Source organism: Manacus vitellinus, unplaced genomic scaffold (genome assembly GCF_001715985.3).
Source record: "Manacus vitellinus isolate BGI_N305 unplaced genomic scaffold, ASM171598v3 scaffold_8_pilon, whole genome shotgun sequence".
NCBI classification, from domain to species: Eukaryota; Metazoa; Chordata; class Aves; order Passeriformes; family Pipridae; genus Manacus; species Manacus vitellinus.
Window position 1 is genome coordinate 3,455,749 of NW_021940864.1, and position 16,171 is coordinate 3,471,919.

At 37.9% G+C, this 16,171-nt stretch overlaps 1 protein-coding gene across 6 annotated transcripts in view; it reads left to right on the plus strand.

Annotated features, from left to right (window-relative positions):
* LCLAT1 (lysocardiolipin acyltransferase 1) overlaps positions 1-16,171 on the plus strand; it is a 114,955-nt gene that overhangs the window by 61,096 nt on the left and 37,688 nt on the right. For all 6 annotated transcript variants that reach the window (XM_008934800.2, XM_018085329.2, XM_018085331.1 and 3 more), the window contains one exon: positions 1,167-1,283. In XM_008934800.2, coding sequence (XP_008933048.1) covers positions 1,167-1,283 — 117 coding nt within the window. The remainder of the gene's footprint in view (positions 1-1,166; positions 1,284-16,171) is intronic.

Here is a 16,171-nt window from a genome sequence, read left to right on the forward strand (position 1 = left end):
TGTCATCTCTGTTAAGGTTAACTATGAACACTTGAAAAAGACCTTTTTCTGCTTGAAAAACATGATATATTGCTTAAACTGTTATTTTGTTCCATAGATCTGTTGGTGGGATTTTGTCTTTTAAAACACCTGCAAAACTTCGTAAATGAGTTATTAAATAAGCTAGTTGATCAAATTGGTTTTTACCATGTTGCCAAGGGAACACTGCATGTGTCCATTGCCCGTTGGCTCCAGGGGAGGCACAGCAGTACCCACAGTAAAGGACTAAATGTAGCCAACAAAGTCCATTTGGCTCCTGACTGAGGCTGGTTGGAAGAGCCTTCTGCACATCCTGGGAAAAAAATTGCTTCCTCTCTGCCTGTCTTCAGAAGTTTTTGCTTTGGTGTCCCCATCTTCCTTGTTTAGTGGGCTCTGTTAGCAACCAACTCTGGAAAGCCTTTGTCTGGCTTTCTCGCAGGAGGTTCCTTCTTACCAGAGGTTTGAAACACGTTTGTCACGGGGTTTAGCCATCCTGCTTTTCAGATGCCTTGTGTGTACTCTACCTACAGTAGCAGGCACATGCTGTGACACTGAGTCACTTGATCAAAAAATTAAAAAACAGGGTACGTACGTGCAGAGCAGGTTGATGAATAAAATGTGGCGAATTCAGAATGAAGATGTAAAATACAATTTTAATGTATTAGATTAACTGCTTTTCTGCATTTAATGTTTTCTTTCTGAAATAAGTTTAATGTGGTTAAACACTGATCTCAAGTATTAAACCTACATTACTATACATTGTGCCTTTTGAGTTAAAAAACCCCTGAAATGCAATTGAGCCAGTTGACACATTTTACTGTAAAATGGGTATTGAAGTGTACAGAGAACTATTAACAGACTTTAATTTGTAGATTTCAGGTTGCATTTGATAGATATGAGATTTGCTGATTATTTTCAAAGATAAATGAACGGGCAAAAAGGCTTTTCTTGCAATCCACGTGGCTCTTCCTCCTACCATGGTATGGCCAACTGAAAGCGCACTTGCTGTCTGCCTCCCACCCGAAAAGCTGTTGTACATTTGTACTGTGTGAACTGCTGTTGAACCATTCCTGTCGTACGATCATTAAATTTATTTCGTGGTCTGCGTGCACACTAACAGAAAATGGTGCTTTTTATTCTCTCCTCAGCCAACACCAAAGCCCGCAGTCATGAATTCGCTGAAAAGAACGGATTTCAAAAATACGAGTATGTCTTACACCCGCGAACAACCGGGTTCACTTTCGTGGTTGAGCGTCTAAGGGAAGGTAACCCTGCTCTCTTCTTTTCTTTGTTTGAGAAAACAAATCTCACCCGAGCTGTTGAAGCTGATGTTCACAAAACGGATAGAAGTAATTCCAGGAAAACTGATCACAAAGAAAGCCCTTGTTTGCAACCCTACTTTAAGTGATTGTAACATGGAGAGATTTGAGAGAGTTGATAACAGACACTAATATCATCAGGAGTATGCAGTGAAAGAAAACGACCTTTTTTTTTCTTTTCTTAATATTGTAGCTTGTTTAGTGGTATTACCTCAGAAAACTAGTGGAAAAGATCCTAAGGAGGTTTAGCCTTATTGTCTGTATTGTCCTCAACCCCAAGTGGGTGGTTGATGCTGAACACACAGGCAATTATGTCACTGCCCTCTCTGAAAAAGCTTCTGATTTTAAGTCCTAGAGCTGAGAATACAAGTTGTTATGTTAAAAGGACAAGCAGCATGTAAATGCAGCAAGTTGGCTGCCCAGTGCTGTCAGCTTTTTTGGGCGATGATGACTTGGAGAAGTTCTCTAAAATAGAAGTTGTGCTGCTTGGCAGGGTGGTGGGTAAGAGAGCATGTGATACTTGCTTTTTACCTAGAAGTGGTCTTCCATCCTCTCTTAATCTGGGAGTTGAAGTTGAGTCTCTGTTATCGAGAGAACTGAGTATAAAGATGTGATTGCTCATTAGATTGAGATGTCTATGGGTTTTGGGAATGAGCATTTTGATGAGGTTTGAGGACATAAGGATGTAACCTTTAAATCGTACTGATGTGGCAGAGGTTCAAGTACAGATGAGTGAATATTTGCAGGATATATGGTTGAGGAAAATAAACATGTACAGTAGATATGAAGTGACTTTTTTATAGGTTAGTTCTTCAGGGGAAAGCGATTCTAGATCTTTAACACATGCTGGTTATTTTGACTGCCAAGGGAAGAAGTTTGAGATTATTAAAAAGAATAAGGGCCTGCTGGTAGGTTTTTTTTGCTTGCTGGAATCCTTGCTTGGATTTTAAAAGCAGACCTGGCTTGCATTTTACCTGCTTCCTACTAAACAGATATCCTAACATTGCTGTAAACTCTTTGGTATTTTGTCAAGGTGGATAATCCCAGCTGTACCACATATCTATTTGACCCTATTTGTGTTGGACATTCAGAGCCAGACATCTTAGATTTTCATCTGTCTTGAATGTTTATTACTCAATTTGCTGTAGTAAAAAAATTTACCACATACACAATTTCAAAAGCGTGTTTTACTTAAATTTTCACATCAATAAGTTAGCCTACTGCATAAAAATATTTCAAACCTGGAATAGATTTTCAGTTAAAGAAATGTTTTCCACTCGAAATATTAACAAGTTAAAAAAAATGATTCTGCATTTACTGCAGAAACAAGCTTTGTGGTTATACAGTAATTTTCTAATTTTATAAAAATGCTTTTCTCTTCCATTGCTCTATGAAAGATCTTTGCAAATTAGGCTGTTGGATTATAAAAAGGAAAATAGTTGAGGCTGATTAACTGATTTTATGCAGTAGAAAGCTGGAGAAAAACCAAAAACATTCCCAGATAATTTTTTTGTCCAGCCTTTCAAGTGGTTTAAAATCCTCTTTTTATTTAAGGCAGGCAAATATTGTGTGAAATATTAATGTCCCTTTAGCATTGAATTTACTAGGTATTTTGTACCTTGATAAGCATTGTAAACTACATATATTACAACTGTATGCTATTATGTAGTAAATTATGTGCGAAAAGTTAATTCAAGTAGTATTTTAAAGTACTTGGTTATCACTTATTAATTTTATCATTGGTTTTCAGTTGTTTGCAAATGTGCCAAATGTGGACCATTTGTGTTGCTGTAGTTGCTGGACTTTAAAATAAATGCCTTTATCTTTTCATCTATACAATATAGATGTTCAGGTTGATATTCAGATGCTGATGGCCCAGTTGGTACCTAGTGTTATTGTGCAGCTCTGGTTTGAGCTATTGACTATTAGATGTCTTTTTTACAATTCTGATTTCTGATACTAACAGTAATAAAGAAAACCAGGGTTGTCAAGGATACAGTGTAAACCTGAATTCCTGTTTCTGAACTGTCTTAATGCTACAATCATAGTAATAATCATAAAAATCGACTTATTTCCTTTTATACTGCTCATAGCTGCAAGCACAAAGCAATGTGTGTGACTTTAACATGCAGGAGGGAGTGGTAGAGATTTTAACATCATGTTTACGTCTTTGAAAGTATTTTTGTGCATAGATGACAACCCTATTGCCCTAGAGCTCTCTAGTGAATACATTTTGGCCTGTGGCTGTCTTCCATTCCTGAGGCTCAAGTGTCTTTTCTTCAGGCTTGAGTACATTATTTTGCTCCAAGAATAAGTTGATGAAAAGAGGGGGGAAATGTCATTAGAAGTTTAACTGCTTTTCAAATGTTGAAGAAACTAACCTAATTTGGCAAGAACCCTGATTAATATGCATCACAAGCTATAGCATGAAAGAATTACCTGTTACTATATAAAAAATAACAATTAGCGACCCTTCTGAATAGGAAATGAAGAATCAAGCAAAAATAACCTTCAGTAAAATGTTACCAGTATCTCTGCAAAGGAGTTTCTTCCTAGAGGAAGCACTGTCTGCATCCTGACAGTATTATCTGAGCAGTTACCTTTGCTTTCCATAGGTGGCAAAAATCTCTGAACCGTATGAATGGATTTTTGTTATTGATGACCAACACTCAAATTCCTCTGGCTGCCTTCTCGCTCTTATATGGTCATTCTTTCAACTATTTGATCTCTTTTGCCCATAAATGCTGCAGTGGTGGTTTCTAAGTCACTGCTGAGATTATGTGAGCTGAAAAAAAAAAGATCTATTTAACCTGCAATAAAAATTGTTTAGGCCATACGTATCCTTGGCTTTTGAGTCGTACCTTTCTTTCCCCATTCTGGCTCTTCATGAGTGGTAGCTCTTCCCCCCTGAGCTGACTCTTCTAAACAGAAACCCAGGTAAAAGCTGAACGTTTTTCCTTTTCATTATGCTCAGGTGCCAAAACAGTGAAAATGTTATTTTACCTGTAAATGATCATATTACTGTTTTCTCATCCATAGAAACCATGGAATCCCCCAAGAGCAAACACAGACTATGAACATGCTTTAGGTGTATAATTAATAATGTACTCAGGAGAATAAGGACTGCAGTTGTTGCAGTCTATTGATGGAAAGCTAAGAGAAATAAAATAGGTGATTTGCTTCTTTCTAATTCTCTTCACTTGATTAAGTATATCATTTGTCTTGCCTAAGCTGGTTGGAATCCTGATAAATGCTGTATTTCTTTGGGGAACAAAGGCAAGAATTTTTTGAAAGATAGTCAGAACATGTAAATGAGCAACAGAAAAAGAAATCTAGGCACCAAAATGAGGATTGGTCACTTTTTTAACTCATCATCATATACCTCTCTTTAACCATCTCCTAAAATCATGTTTAATCCTTTCTTTTAAGCCTAAAATTTTGAATAGATGTTATGTATGGGGTAATTTTTGGCAGAACTTGGGGTAAGGTAACTCATCTCCTTTTACAAAATGTATGACTTTGAAAAGGACTGTAATGTGCAGGAATTTAAATAAGACTTTAACAATGTTAATTGAAAACATTTGTGGTTTACAGAAGGCTCTTGAAAATCCAGTTTGTGAGATCCTTCTATAAAAGGTCAGGAGATTACTCAGAAATGAAGTATAGGTTTTCAAGCCTGGTTGTATTTTATAAAGTTTTTTTCTGAAGTGCCAAATGACATTGAAAGTTCAGATGGCTTGAATGTTCAGTTTCAAAGGGAAGGAAAATAATACTGGTTGATTTGATTCAATATTGTCTGGATTCATTGAATTACATATATTATCTTGGCATAATATCTGTAATTGTAGCCAAATAGTCTGTCAAGAGAAAATAGCTGTTTACAAAAGTTTTCTTAAAATTGCTTCATGGCTTTTAAGTATTTTCTCAGGACTAAATAAACAGTAAGTGTTAAGACAGAGCTAAAGCTTTAAAACATCATTAGAAGATTATTCATGCTTTTGCAGACGCTCATTTCTGCCAACATTAAATTTAAACTGACCTCTTTTTGACACTTCCTCTACAGTCGTCAACAGTCTTAAATATCTGTATGCATGGGATTGGATGTTCCCATTATGGGGATTGTATTTTACTACGTTTACAGTATGATGATCAGTCAGAATTATTTGCCTTATTATAGTATTTCAGCTTTGAATTTATTTCTGGTTCATAATTGGTCAACTGAAAAAAATATTGCAGATAACAGCTGCCAACTGCAGCATCCTAAAATAAACAAAGATACAAATTTAACTTCAACGCACATCCTTACCAATGGAATGACACCATGATTCTCATCCTTTTTTCATGACTGGTTCAAAATTGATAGTTTTGCCTTAAAAGTAATGTTTAGACACACAAAATCAGAAACTAGGCTGTATTTTCTAATGTTAATACCTGAGTTTTGCACTTGTACAGCGTTTCAGTAATTAAATGCAGGTATTCCAACCTGTTTCATTGCTAGGGTAGTAAAGTTGTATTTAGGTGTTCAATCCAGGATATCTATGTATAAAACTATGTAAATGTTTTAATCCTGCGATGCTTAATGACTATTATACAAATTCTGTATGTTTTTATACGTGGAGTATCCACTTATGCGTATTATCGTACTTAACTCAATGCCATTTCTTTGGGTTATTGCACAATTTGCTTATATGGAACTTCTGAGCTAATAATCAGTTTGTGATCTGCAGATTAATATATAAGACAGTCAGTAGGAGATGATGTTGAGCAGTTCTTGAAAGCTGACACAGGGTCGGCTCACTGTGCTGGGGTGTGAAGGAGCCGGGAGTTAGGCAGTGGGTCTTTGTGAGCGGCATCCGGGTGTCCTCGCTGGGCATCGAGAATGTAGCAGGCTCCCGTATAAATCCCTAAGTAGCTTATGGACCATCTTTAGCAGATGATTCTGTCTTGAGCCCTGCAACTGTCTCAAGAGCAAAGGGACTCAAATTTGATGCATTTGTGTAAACGATGTTTAAAGTTGAGACTCTCAGTTTAGTAATTTATTAATGAGATCGTTTGGCTTGAAGGAGCCAGACTGTATTAGCTCCCAGAGCTTTTTTCTTACTCTGACTTTGAAAGAGAGAGAGGAGGATGCTTTTATGAGTGGATGAAATGAGGAATGTTACCATGATACTGCCAGGGACTTGTCTTCTGGTGTACTTGTCTTCTGCTTCTACTCTGTGCACAGTTATGTCTGAAGCACCTACAGCTTACAAGGCAGATGACATTCGTTCTTTCAAACATAAAGCAAAGCAATACCAATTTCTAAGTGTGTTTTATTTGGGCTTTTTAAAGGGAAAATTGATGCAAGTGTAAAAATCAGGTCTGTTCTTTGACTGAAATGCTCAGGCTATGGTGGTTGGGGTATATGAATGAACAGATGTACATATTAAATGTACTGCTTTTTATTTTGTTACACAAATTTTCTTTCCTTTTCACATAAATATTGGGTGAGGCATGCGGGTCTTGATCACAGAAGTCTGCTGAGTTACAGAGGTTTTATGTGCTCCAACAGAACTGTGTACATGACTTCAGCAGTTTTCAGGTTTGTGCATAATTTGTCTTCTGTGTAACAGAGGTACAGGACGTAGAAAGGCTCCACATCAAATGACAGAAAGGGTTAGATCTGCTGCTTTAACAAAATTTAGCCTCCCACATTGTGACTGAACAGATTCCTGACTCCTAAAATGATATGTTGGGCCACTGCCAAAATTTCTGTGGGTTTTGGCAAGGCCAAACCTTGCACACTGACCAGCACTGCCATCTCTCAGAGCAGCTCTCGCCTGTTTGTGCTGGTTGCTCAGCGCTTGTGTAAACCAAAACCAGCCTGTTTTCAAAATAGGAAAATTTAAGTGTCCACATGAGCCTTAACTTTAGGTCCTCAATCAATTAATTTCACCCTTATGTCCATCAGATCTGCAGAGATTAAGCAGCAACTCTAAACCATCATTTCTTAATGCAAGGAAATTCTTCCTGATTTTTTTTTCCCCCCTCTGTGCTTGTGTTCCTCCCAGAGTCATGTTACTAAGTAGACTGATACTCTGAAATTACTGAGCTGTTGTGAAAGAGCTTTGAGCAAGTTTTTAGCTTAAAATGCAGTATTAGAGCTTCACGGGCTGTTGTAATTGAACTTGAGCTTTTATGAGAATTGGATCCTGTGCATTAAATAGTATAGCCTTTGATATAGAAATATCAGTATGTAAATTGAAGCTTGCATGCTTTTTATGCCTTTTGTGTGTCAGTAAAAAATTCATAACGTTAGTTATTTTAAAAAAAAAGCAGAGGCCTCGTTCAAAAGCACACTTTTATCGCTGGGCATGTCTGTGAAATTCAGCAATGCAGAAAATCAGGTGCAGGCTGTTGTGCTTTATTGTGAATGCTGACAGTTGTCTCTGTATGCTGGAACATGGGAAAGGGCAGCTCGACTTTTTCCAGACTCATGTTAACCATTGATGGTTACCATATCTCGCAAACATCTGCACGTGTTGGCTGCGATGTACTTCTCAGAATGAACACCAGCTTTCTGTTAGATATATTTTGGCCTTTGGAACACATTGAAGTTTCTGTTTCTCTCCTTTCATGACTTACTAGAGCAGCAGTCTGCACGGCTTGCCCCACCTCTGTGGCAAACAGTCCATTGTTTAGTCCTCCTGGGAAGGATTTGCTTTTCCTTAATTACTATTTTCTGTCAGCCCCCATCCTTTCCTCTCTCCATCCTCCACTGGTTTTGAGAAGGGAGCACAGCCTTTCACTGGAGGGTTTATGGTGTTAGAATTGCTACCCCCTTTAGTGTTTGCAGGTTGACATGTTGTTGTTTGTGTCACCACACATCTGTGGTACTCATCAGAAATATTTCAGGGTTTACATTCTTGAGCCTATCAAGATCAACCTACTGAAATAATCCCCATACAGTCTCTTACGTGTCAGTCATGGCTTGTGACAAGCAGATATACCATGCAGTGGATAATTTTCCATTTACCTCCTCACAGGAAATTAATAGTCACAGTGGTAACTATGCTAAAAACTTATTATTTGCCAGCAGTTACCCCACAGTGGTATTAGAGGTTTCCACTGTTTTCCCTTAACTCAGAATACACAGTATCTGTGGTAACGATGTGGTAATGTTTGGCGAGTGTGGACTTTTTTAATTGCTTCAACTGGAGGCCTGGAACGATGTTAGCTCATCAGATTGCATATGTAAAAGTGAAGCTTGGCCACAGAGGAGTTCAGGGAAAATGATTGCTCAGGAAAAACTAGAATAATTTTCTGCAGAATTAAGAAGATGTTCCTGCTTTTTGTTTTTAATCTAATGGTTTATCTCCTTTTGAAAATATTTTTAAGAAAGGTTTTTCTGGTTCTTAATGTACTTTATCTGGGTGGTGGACTAAGAGTGTGTGTAACAAGGTGTGTCTGCCGGGCTAGACTGGGTCAGCATCTCTCTGGCTATGTGTTTTGAAAGGTCATTCACCTGATTGGAATATTTATCTGGTTTGGATTTTTTGCTACAGTGTCACTTGCAGCAGCACAGTAAGCTTAGCATAGAGTCTTGCAATACCCTTGGTACTCCCCCAAGCCTGCACAAAGCATCAAACAGCCCATTTTGTGGGCTTCTTCCCTACATCCTTGTGATGGGCTTGATACTGATAAAGTATACTGAATATTGTGAGAATTGGCAAGGGGATTTGGGTTTTTGTGTCAGAGTACTGAGAGTTATGGTTGTTTTTAAAGACTTATGGCTTCATGACAGACAATAGGTGAGCCTCAGGTAAAGTACAAGTTTATTAATTACTACTCATTCTTGTCATTCAGTGATCCAAGAATTTGCAGGTGATGTTGGTTGGATTGGTAGCATATTTAATTATTGCTGAAGTTGAAATTAACTCCTATAAACAAAGGAATAGTACTGACATCTATTTATTTCACATGCTATTTCCAGATGCTTTACACAGTATACCCATTTCTCAGCTCTGTTTATTAGTAAGGCAGATAATTGCTTCAAGCAGTCTTGAGGAGAGAGGAACCTAAACATACTTTTTCCATACGCTTTTTTTTTTTTTTAACTGCATTAGTTTCCGTTAGGAGATGATGTTTCCTGATGTGTTTTATTAGAAAAATAGCAGCATCTACAGGCTGAATAGACTAATCCCAAATCAAGAATCCCATTGTAGAGGAGATTCTCAGTCATATTTGTTAGATTTCCCACTCTTACACTTTTTGCAGATGCTAGCTGTTTTCCTTTCCAGCTGCATTAAGGTTGCTGCAAATGTGTTTTGTGTATTCCTGATATCATTTTTCTATATGAGTAATTGCTGGCAGGGGAGAAGGTCCATGGAGTATCATTTCACTTACTGGAAATGTTGGAATCCTCAAGCTGTTCAGATATAGCCCCCAAATCTGTAAGATACTAATAAAACTTTCAGTCTCATCTACTTACAAAACATGCTGCTTATGTATCATTAAACTGTAAGTAGTTTGTTTCTTTCATTCCTTTCTGCTGTTGCAGCTTCAGCTCCCCTTCCCTTTGCCCTCCTCCCAGTCCCCTGCCATTATTTTCAGGATATAAAAAAATTAGCCCACCATCATACTTTTCCAAGCTGACTCAGATCCCTGAGTTTAGCAATCATTTGCAAGGCTCTGCTCCGGAGATGTCGAGAGCAGTACCACATTCATGAATCCTGGATGTTGCTATGGGACTGATACTGAAAAACGAAAAACATAAGAGGGCAGAGGAGCTTGGGAAAAATTGTAGTAGAACATAAATGCTTTTTAAAATAGATTCTTATCAAAACATGAACTTCAGCATAAATTCAACTCTACACCTCATTCATCACTATATATGTAATCTGAAATATTGCTGTCTTTGGGACTTATTTTGTCAACCTTTTTCTGAACTGCAGGATTCTGGAGGGCAGGAAATAAGGTCTTGGCTCTCTGTGTTCTCACTAAACATTGGTGGGATATAGGAAGGGTTTCCCTTTACTGCCTGTGTACCATGCCAGTTATTCGAAGTGCTGTACAATGTGAATTAGGTGTTATAACGAAGTATATTACAGTTATGGTGTTTGAATATATTTTCCCATAAATTTGTTTATTTGTGGAATGGCTACCAGTTAAGAACTGGAGAACTATTTTAATATGCATTCAAGTTGGTAGTGTCTCTCCCTAACCTTATTTCATACCATTAAAAACTAATAATATCTTAAAATAAGCATCTCTGAAATGCGTCATATCTATATTTAGACTTACGCAAAACTGTCATTTTGTTTGTGCTTGTTGTCATTGTTGACCTTGCAGTATAACAGTAAAAGTAAGTGCTCCTGATGATTTTAAAATAATACCAGAAGCAGAGATCTGAGCAACCTTTTGATCACCAGTCCTACACTGCACTGCTCTGGAAGGAGCCAACCTGACCTGACGGTTTCTGGTATGACATAGACGGTAATGACATCTATTAGGAGAAAAGCATAGCATGCACAATAAATAAAAAGAAGAGAGACATTTTCAAAATGCTTCAGAGACTTTGGAATTTGTGAGCAATGGCACGTTTGCGTTGCCTGGAAGTTGCTATGGGTACTGATGTTTAAAAGCCAAACACACACAGGGCAGGCCTTAGGGACATAAGTCCCATTTAAAATCCTATAAGAATTAGTGTTCTTTTATATCTGCTTGGATGCTTTTAAAAAACGTCACTCAAAAGGATTCTTTCCTTAAGTGCTCTCCAGGTTCATCCTGTCAGCAGCACCATTGTGATTTAACCAGTTGACTTCTGCCTTCACTTATCCAAAAAGCATTCCTTCCAAAAGATCTGAAAGCTCCCTGGCTTCCTCTTTCAACCCTTTTCTTTGCTGCTCTTGTAGCACGTATCAGAGAATTAAATGAAACATATGCTCAGCAGCTATGTGGCTCCTGCTTTTCTACCCTTTGTTCACACACTATCTGTGAGACCCGTGTCTTTTTGAGGCAGGTATTTCACTTTGGTACATCTGAAACACCCATCTCACTGATATACTAGCCTTTTTGAAGCAGGTAGCAGTTAAGCTGCAGCTGTCTCAAATAGTGCACTCGGCATGTTCACAGCATTGCAAATATTTAATAAACCTGTTAATAATACATTCCAAACCACACTGAGCGGCTATGGAGATTCATCAGGATTTATGCTACCTGTGGTGCTAACAAATTCAGTTGACATTACACACTGAGTCACAGATGTAAGCATGCACTCAGTGTTAAAATACATACATAATTTCTGATTTATAATAGCAGTGTCATACATTAGGATAGAACGTTTTCAAAGGATTATTCTTCTCCTTGAAGGTATAAATAATCCTGACTTGCAGTCTTGCATTTTTCTGTATTCTGGCACATGTTGTAATCAACCAGCAGCATCATATTCTTTTTCATGTCTTCTTGTTTGGATAGCAGTGGACAGCACAGAATTCATTAAAACGGAACAGCCAAAATGCTTATAGAATATAATGCACCTGTGACTCAAATGGTGGGGTTTTTTCCTGTAAGGTCTGGTATGTTGTTTACATACAGAGATGTGTGTATCTACAGGAGTTTTGGTTAATGATTTCTGTCTTGGCAAACTGTCTAGGATGAGGATCATATTCTAAAACCTAATTAATATAGTTACAGAAAACAAATCTTACTTAGCCTTTGTGAATTTATGCAGTGAGGATATATGCCCCCTGATTTTTTATAAGGAAAATTATTTTACTTTGCCACTCCCTCTAAGCTGACTGAAAGCACTGTGACCAGACAAGGGCTGCTTTATACCCCAAATGAAGAACTGTGGTTACGAAGCTGTGGTTACATGGGTTTCAACTAGTCAAGCCTGTGAGCAAACCAAGGTCACTCAGTCTGTAAAATATTCTGAGGCATCCCCCAGCCAGGGTAGCAGTGTTGTTCAGAATGAGTTTCACTGGCCTCTTGCTGAAGGTCCATTGCCACCTCTTGACTGGGCAAGAGGAGGAACTCAAGTGAGTAAACTACACATCGCTTTGAAAGCATTCAAGGATCTGCTCTTGGTATGCTCTGTCTTGATCTACAAGTGAAATGGCCTCATAAGGCACTGCATCCTTTCAAAGTAAAACAGTAGGAAAGTGTCAGGCATTCAGATTGCATAACTAAATACTGACAAAATGGGAATTTCAAAAAGGGAGATTGAATGCAGCCCTCTTGTGGTGTATACTTTGGAGCGAGAGAACTAATGTGTTTTGCCAGTTTGGTATTTTCTTTGCTTAGAATGACAAACTTCTAACAATGTATTTCATGCTTTTTCATTTCAAATGACGGTAAAATAAGTCAGAATGGAGAGCTTTTACTGGCAGGGCTTTGAGGTTGATCTGCTATGTGAGAAGCTATAAAAGAATAAAGCAAGTTTAAATGTTCTCTGGAGGATCTCAAGAAGGGTGAACCTGAGGAAATAAATAGTTTCTTCTTAGGAGAAAGGTGGAATTTGGGAATATCTGGTTGTATCTCCGGAAATGTTGCCTTTATTTTGAAAAATTCTATAGTAACTCTTTAACAACTGTTATTTCAACATTATTTTCTCAAAATATATTGCTATCCAGAAACAGATTCCTAAGATACTTTTGTTATTTTAGTAGAAGAGTTGTGGCAAATACAAAAGGATTGGAAGTAGTGGAGATAGATGAAAGAAATGAGAGGCTTGAAGATGTATAGTCTGACAGCAGAGTATGCTTCCACATCTTATAAATACAATAATGTGTTTTATACCTATGAGTAATCCAGACTACACCTTGGGAAACAGTGTATGTCAAATGAGATATTTGCACATGGTTACATAATAAGAATCTTCTAGCTCTCAGATTTTGTTCTCTTAGGGAAAAAAAAAGGAAAGGACAAAACTCCCCCCAAACAAACAAGCAAACAAAAGAACACACAAAAGTTTTTTCTAATTTTCGAGTGATAAGTTTCTTCATTGGCTTGTTACTAGATTTTACTTCTGCTTTATGGAGCAGAAATGTCATGTTACTTTTTCCTCCCTGGAATTTGCTATGTATACTTGATGTGAAAAAAAATGAAGAGTTATCTTGAAAAGGAGCACCAGCATAGTTTTAATCCCAGAAGTATCACACTTCACAAAAATTGTTCTCTGAAAAAAAATAAACATACTAAGAAACCAATTTTAAACAAATAAGAACATGAGCAATATTCTGGTCAGGCTTTTGTCACAAAATAAACAAAGACTATCGAGACCTGCATGTAAAATATATTTTGTCTGCTACTTAGCACACACTGTAGCTAAAATGGAAAATTCTGTAGAGCCGAATGATAGCACTAAGTGAATTGGCATTTGCAATTAGTTTTCCAGTGGTTTGGCTGTATTAATAATGCAGCAGAAGGACAGGATATCCTTCAACTAAGTCAGTATGAAAAAAGGTTTTCATTAGCATTACAATGAACTCTGAGAACTAGGTATTCTTACTCACTGGAAAAAAGGTTTGGGGAAGCAAATTTCATGTTTGAAAATGTTTGGTGAGTTTTGGAGCGTATCTAAATATGATTATTCTCAGAAACTGTTTTTAGTATAGTGTAAGGATAAAGTGTCTTTCTCAGGCTGTTATTGTAATTCATAAGATGTTATTTTCAGCAGTGTTTATTACACAAAAGAATGTTCAGAACCAGATAAATACACTAGGGAGCCTGGTTAAATTGGAATAAACCGAAGGAGTTAGTTAAAGTTACAAGAGAAACAAAATACTGACATAGATGCAATAAATTATTCTTTCTGTTGTTTTCCTGTAATAGTCTACTTTGGTCAAAACCAAAGAGCAGTAACTAAGATATTTGCATATTTGTGGGCAAATTTACATGAAGATCACAAATGTTCTGATTTATCAACCAAGGTAAAATGAGATTGAAGCAATCCAGTCCAGAGGAGCAGATGCTTATCAGCAGAACCTTGGCACTGAATGTGATTAATTGGAAGCCATCAGATGCAAGTTGCTGATGATGAATAGGTAGACGAGGAAGCAGAGTGCCTTTTTGGAGCTGTTGTCACCACAGACCACAGGGCACTTGTGTTTGACAGAATGGTCAAATTAGTCCAGCCTTCATAACAGAGTATGTGATTCTGCTAAAATGGAGCTGACCATCTGGCAGCCTACAGCAGCTTTGGAATTTGCTGCCTTTGCCAGTGTACCCCATCCTGAATTATGTGCTTAGATTTTAGCCTTATGCCCAGCTACATCATTATCAGCCAGTAAGATTATTAAACAATAGCTCAGGATCATCGAAATTCTTAGTCTTTTCCACATACTTGGTTAGAACACTATCAGGATTTTTGTGGGGGATCCCTTCCTATGCTTCCCTGCTCTAAACACTCCAAATACACTTTCATGTAATCCTTCTTCACTAAGTTATTGTGGGACCGTCCTCTGCAGATTGGCCTGAAAGAATGTGGCATCACCAGTTCTGCACAAGACAGTTCATTCTTGATGTTCCTTCTCTCTTATGCTACTTTACCCTTTATTCTGTCTTCATCTGGGAGCAAAGGGAGGAAACTCTGAAGTTCAAGAGAACTAAGAAATGTCAAGCCTTCCTGATTTTGTCTGCTGGACATTTCTGCTCTCTACTCTCTCTGCTCTTATCACCACATTCCTGCTCTGGCACTCACTACAGTGCAATTAATTGCTAGTAATTTCTGTGTGTTATGCTCAGCTTATTCTTCTCTTGAAAGAAGCCAAAATTTGATGGGCCCCTCTCTGAAGCATGAAAAACACGATGCTTTGCTGACTTTCTTCAACAAAGTCACTCCAGATCAGGTACTTGTCAGAAGGAACCTTCTGCAGCCTCTTTGAGACTTCTGCTCTGCACACCTCCACCTAAGGCAGCCCTAGTTTTGCTGATGCCTGGCAGTTGCCCAGTACAATAATGTTTTAATCCAGTGTACGAGGGACCAAATTTCTTGCCACACAACAGACACTTGTGATAGTAAAACTTCCAACTCAACATTTCTGAGATATATTTGGTTCCTTTATTTGTCCAGTATAAGTAACGCACCCCATAGATGACATTTTGAGTGGAATTCAATTAGCAGGGATACAAGTAGGGTTGGTTGAGTTCTGTAGTTTCCCTCTGTTTGTCAGCAGAGGCTTGTGGAGGTTACACAGTAGGGGAAGCTTTAGGTTGCTGCGTTCTCTATAAAGTCATGAATAATAGGGTCCCCCTGCCAAACTTGTGTTTTAGATGACAGCTGGCCAGCTGGTCACTCTCAAAGGAATTTGCTGTGAGTGGGTGATGTGTTTAAATGATCTTACTGATCAGATTTGAAGGCAGATCCATGTTGAGAAAAGCTCCCAGAGGATGTGTGAGTACAACTCCATGAGGGACAGGAAGGTCTGTACCAGAACCTCAAATGGCATGCTGGGCAGAAGGCAGAGACTTGGGGTGAGGTGTTCAGCTGTAACTTTTTCATGAATTTTTGACTGGGCTTGAAAATAATTGGCTGTAACATCAACTCTGGAAAGGAAAAACTATTAAGCCTCTATTAGCAAACAAAGAACAGGTAGTCACCTTGTTAAGCATAGGTGAAATCTGGTCCAAAGTGTCTAGTCCAAGAGTAGCAGATGTGAGTGGAACCTGATCTCAGAACTGCAAACTTAGAATTCTAAGTATCTTAACAGGAAGGGAAATGGAAAAGTTGTTTTATCAAACCTGTGCCCCAGCTATTGCAATACCTCAGTATTGCTCAGCCTTAGTGTACTGTGAGAATACAAACATCTTTAATGTTTTGGGTTTTTTTTTTTAAATATAGCAGTTCTGTCTTA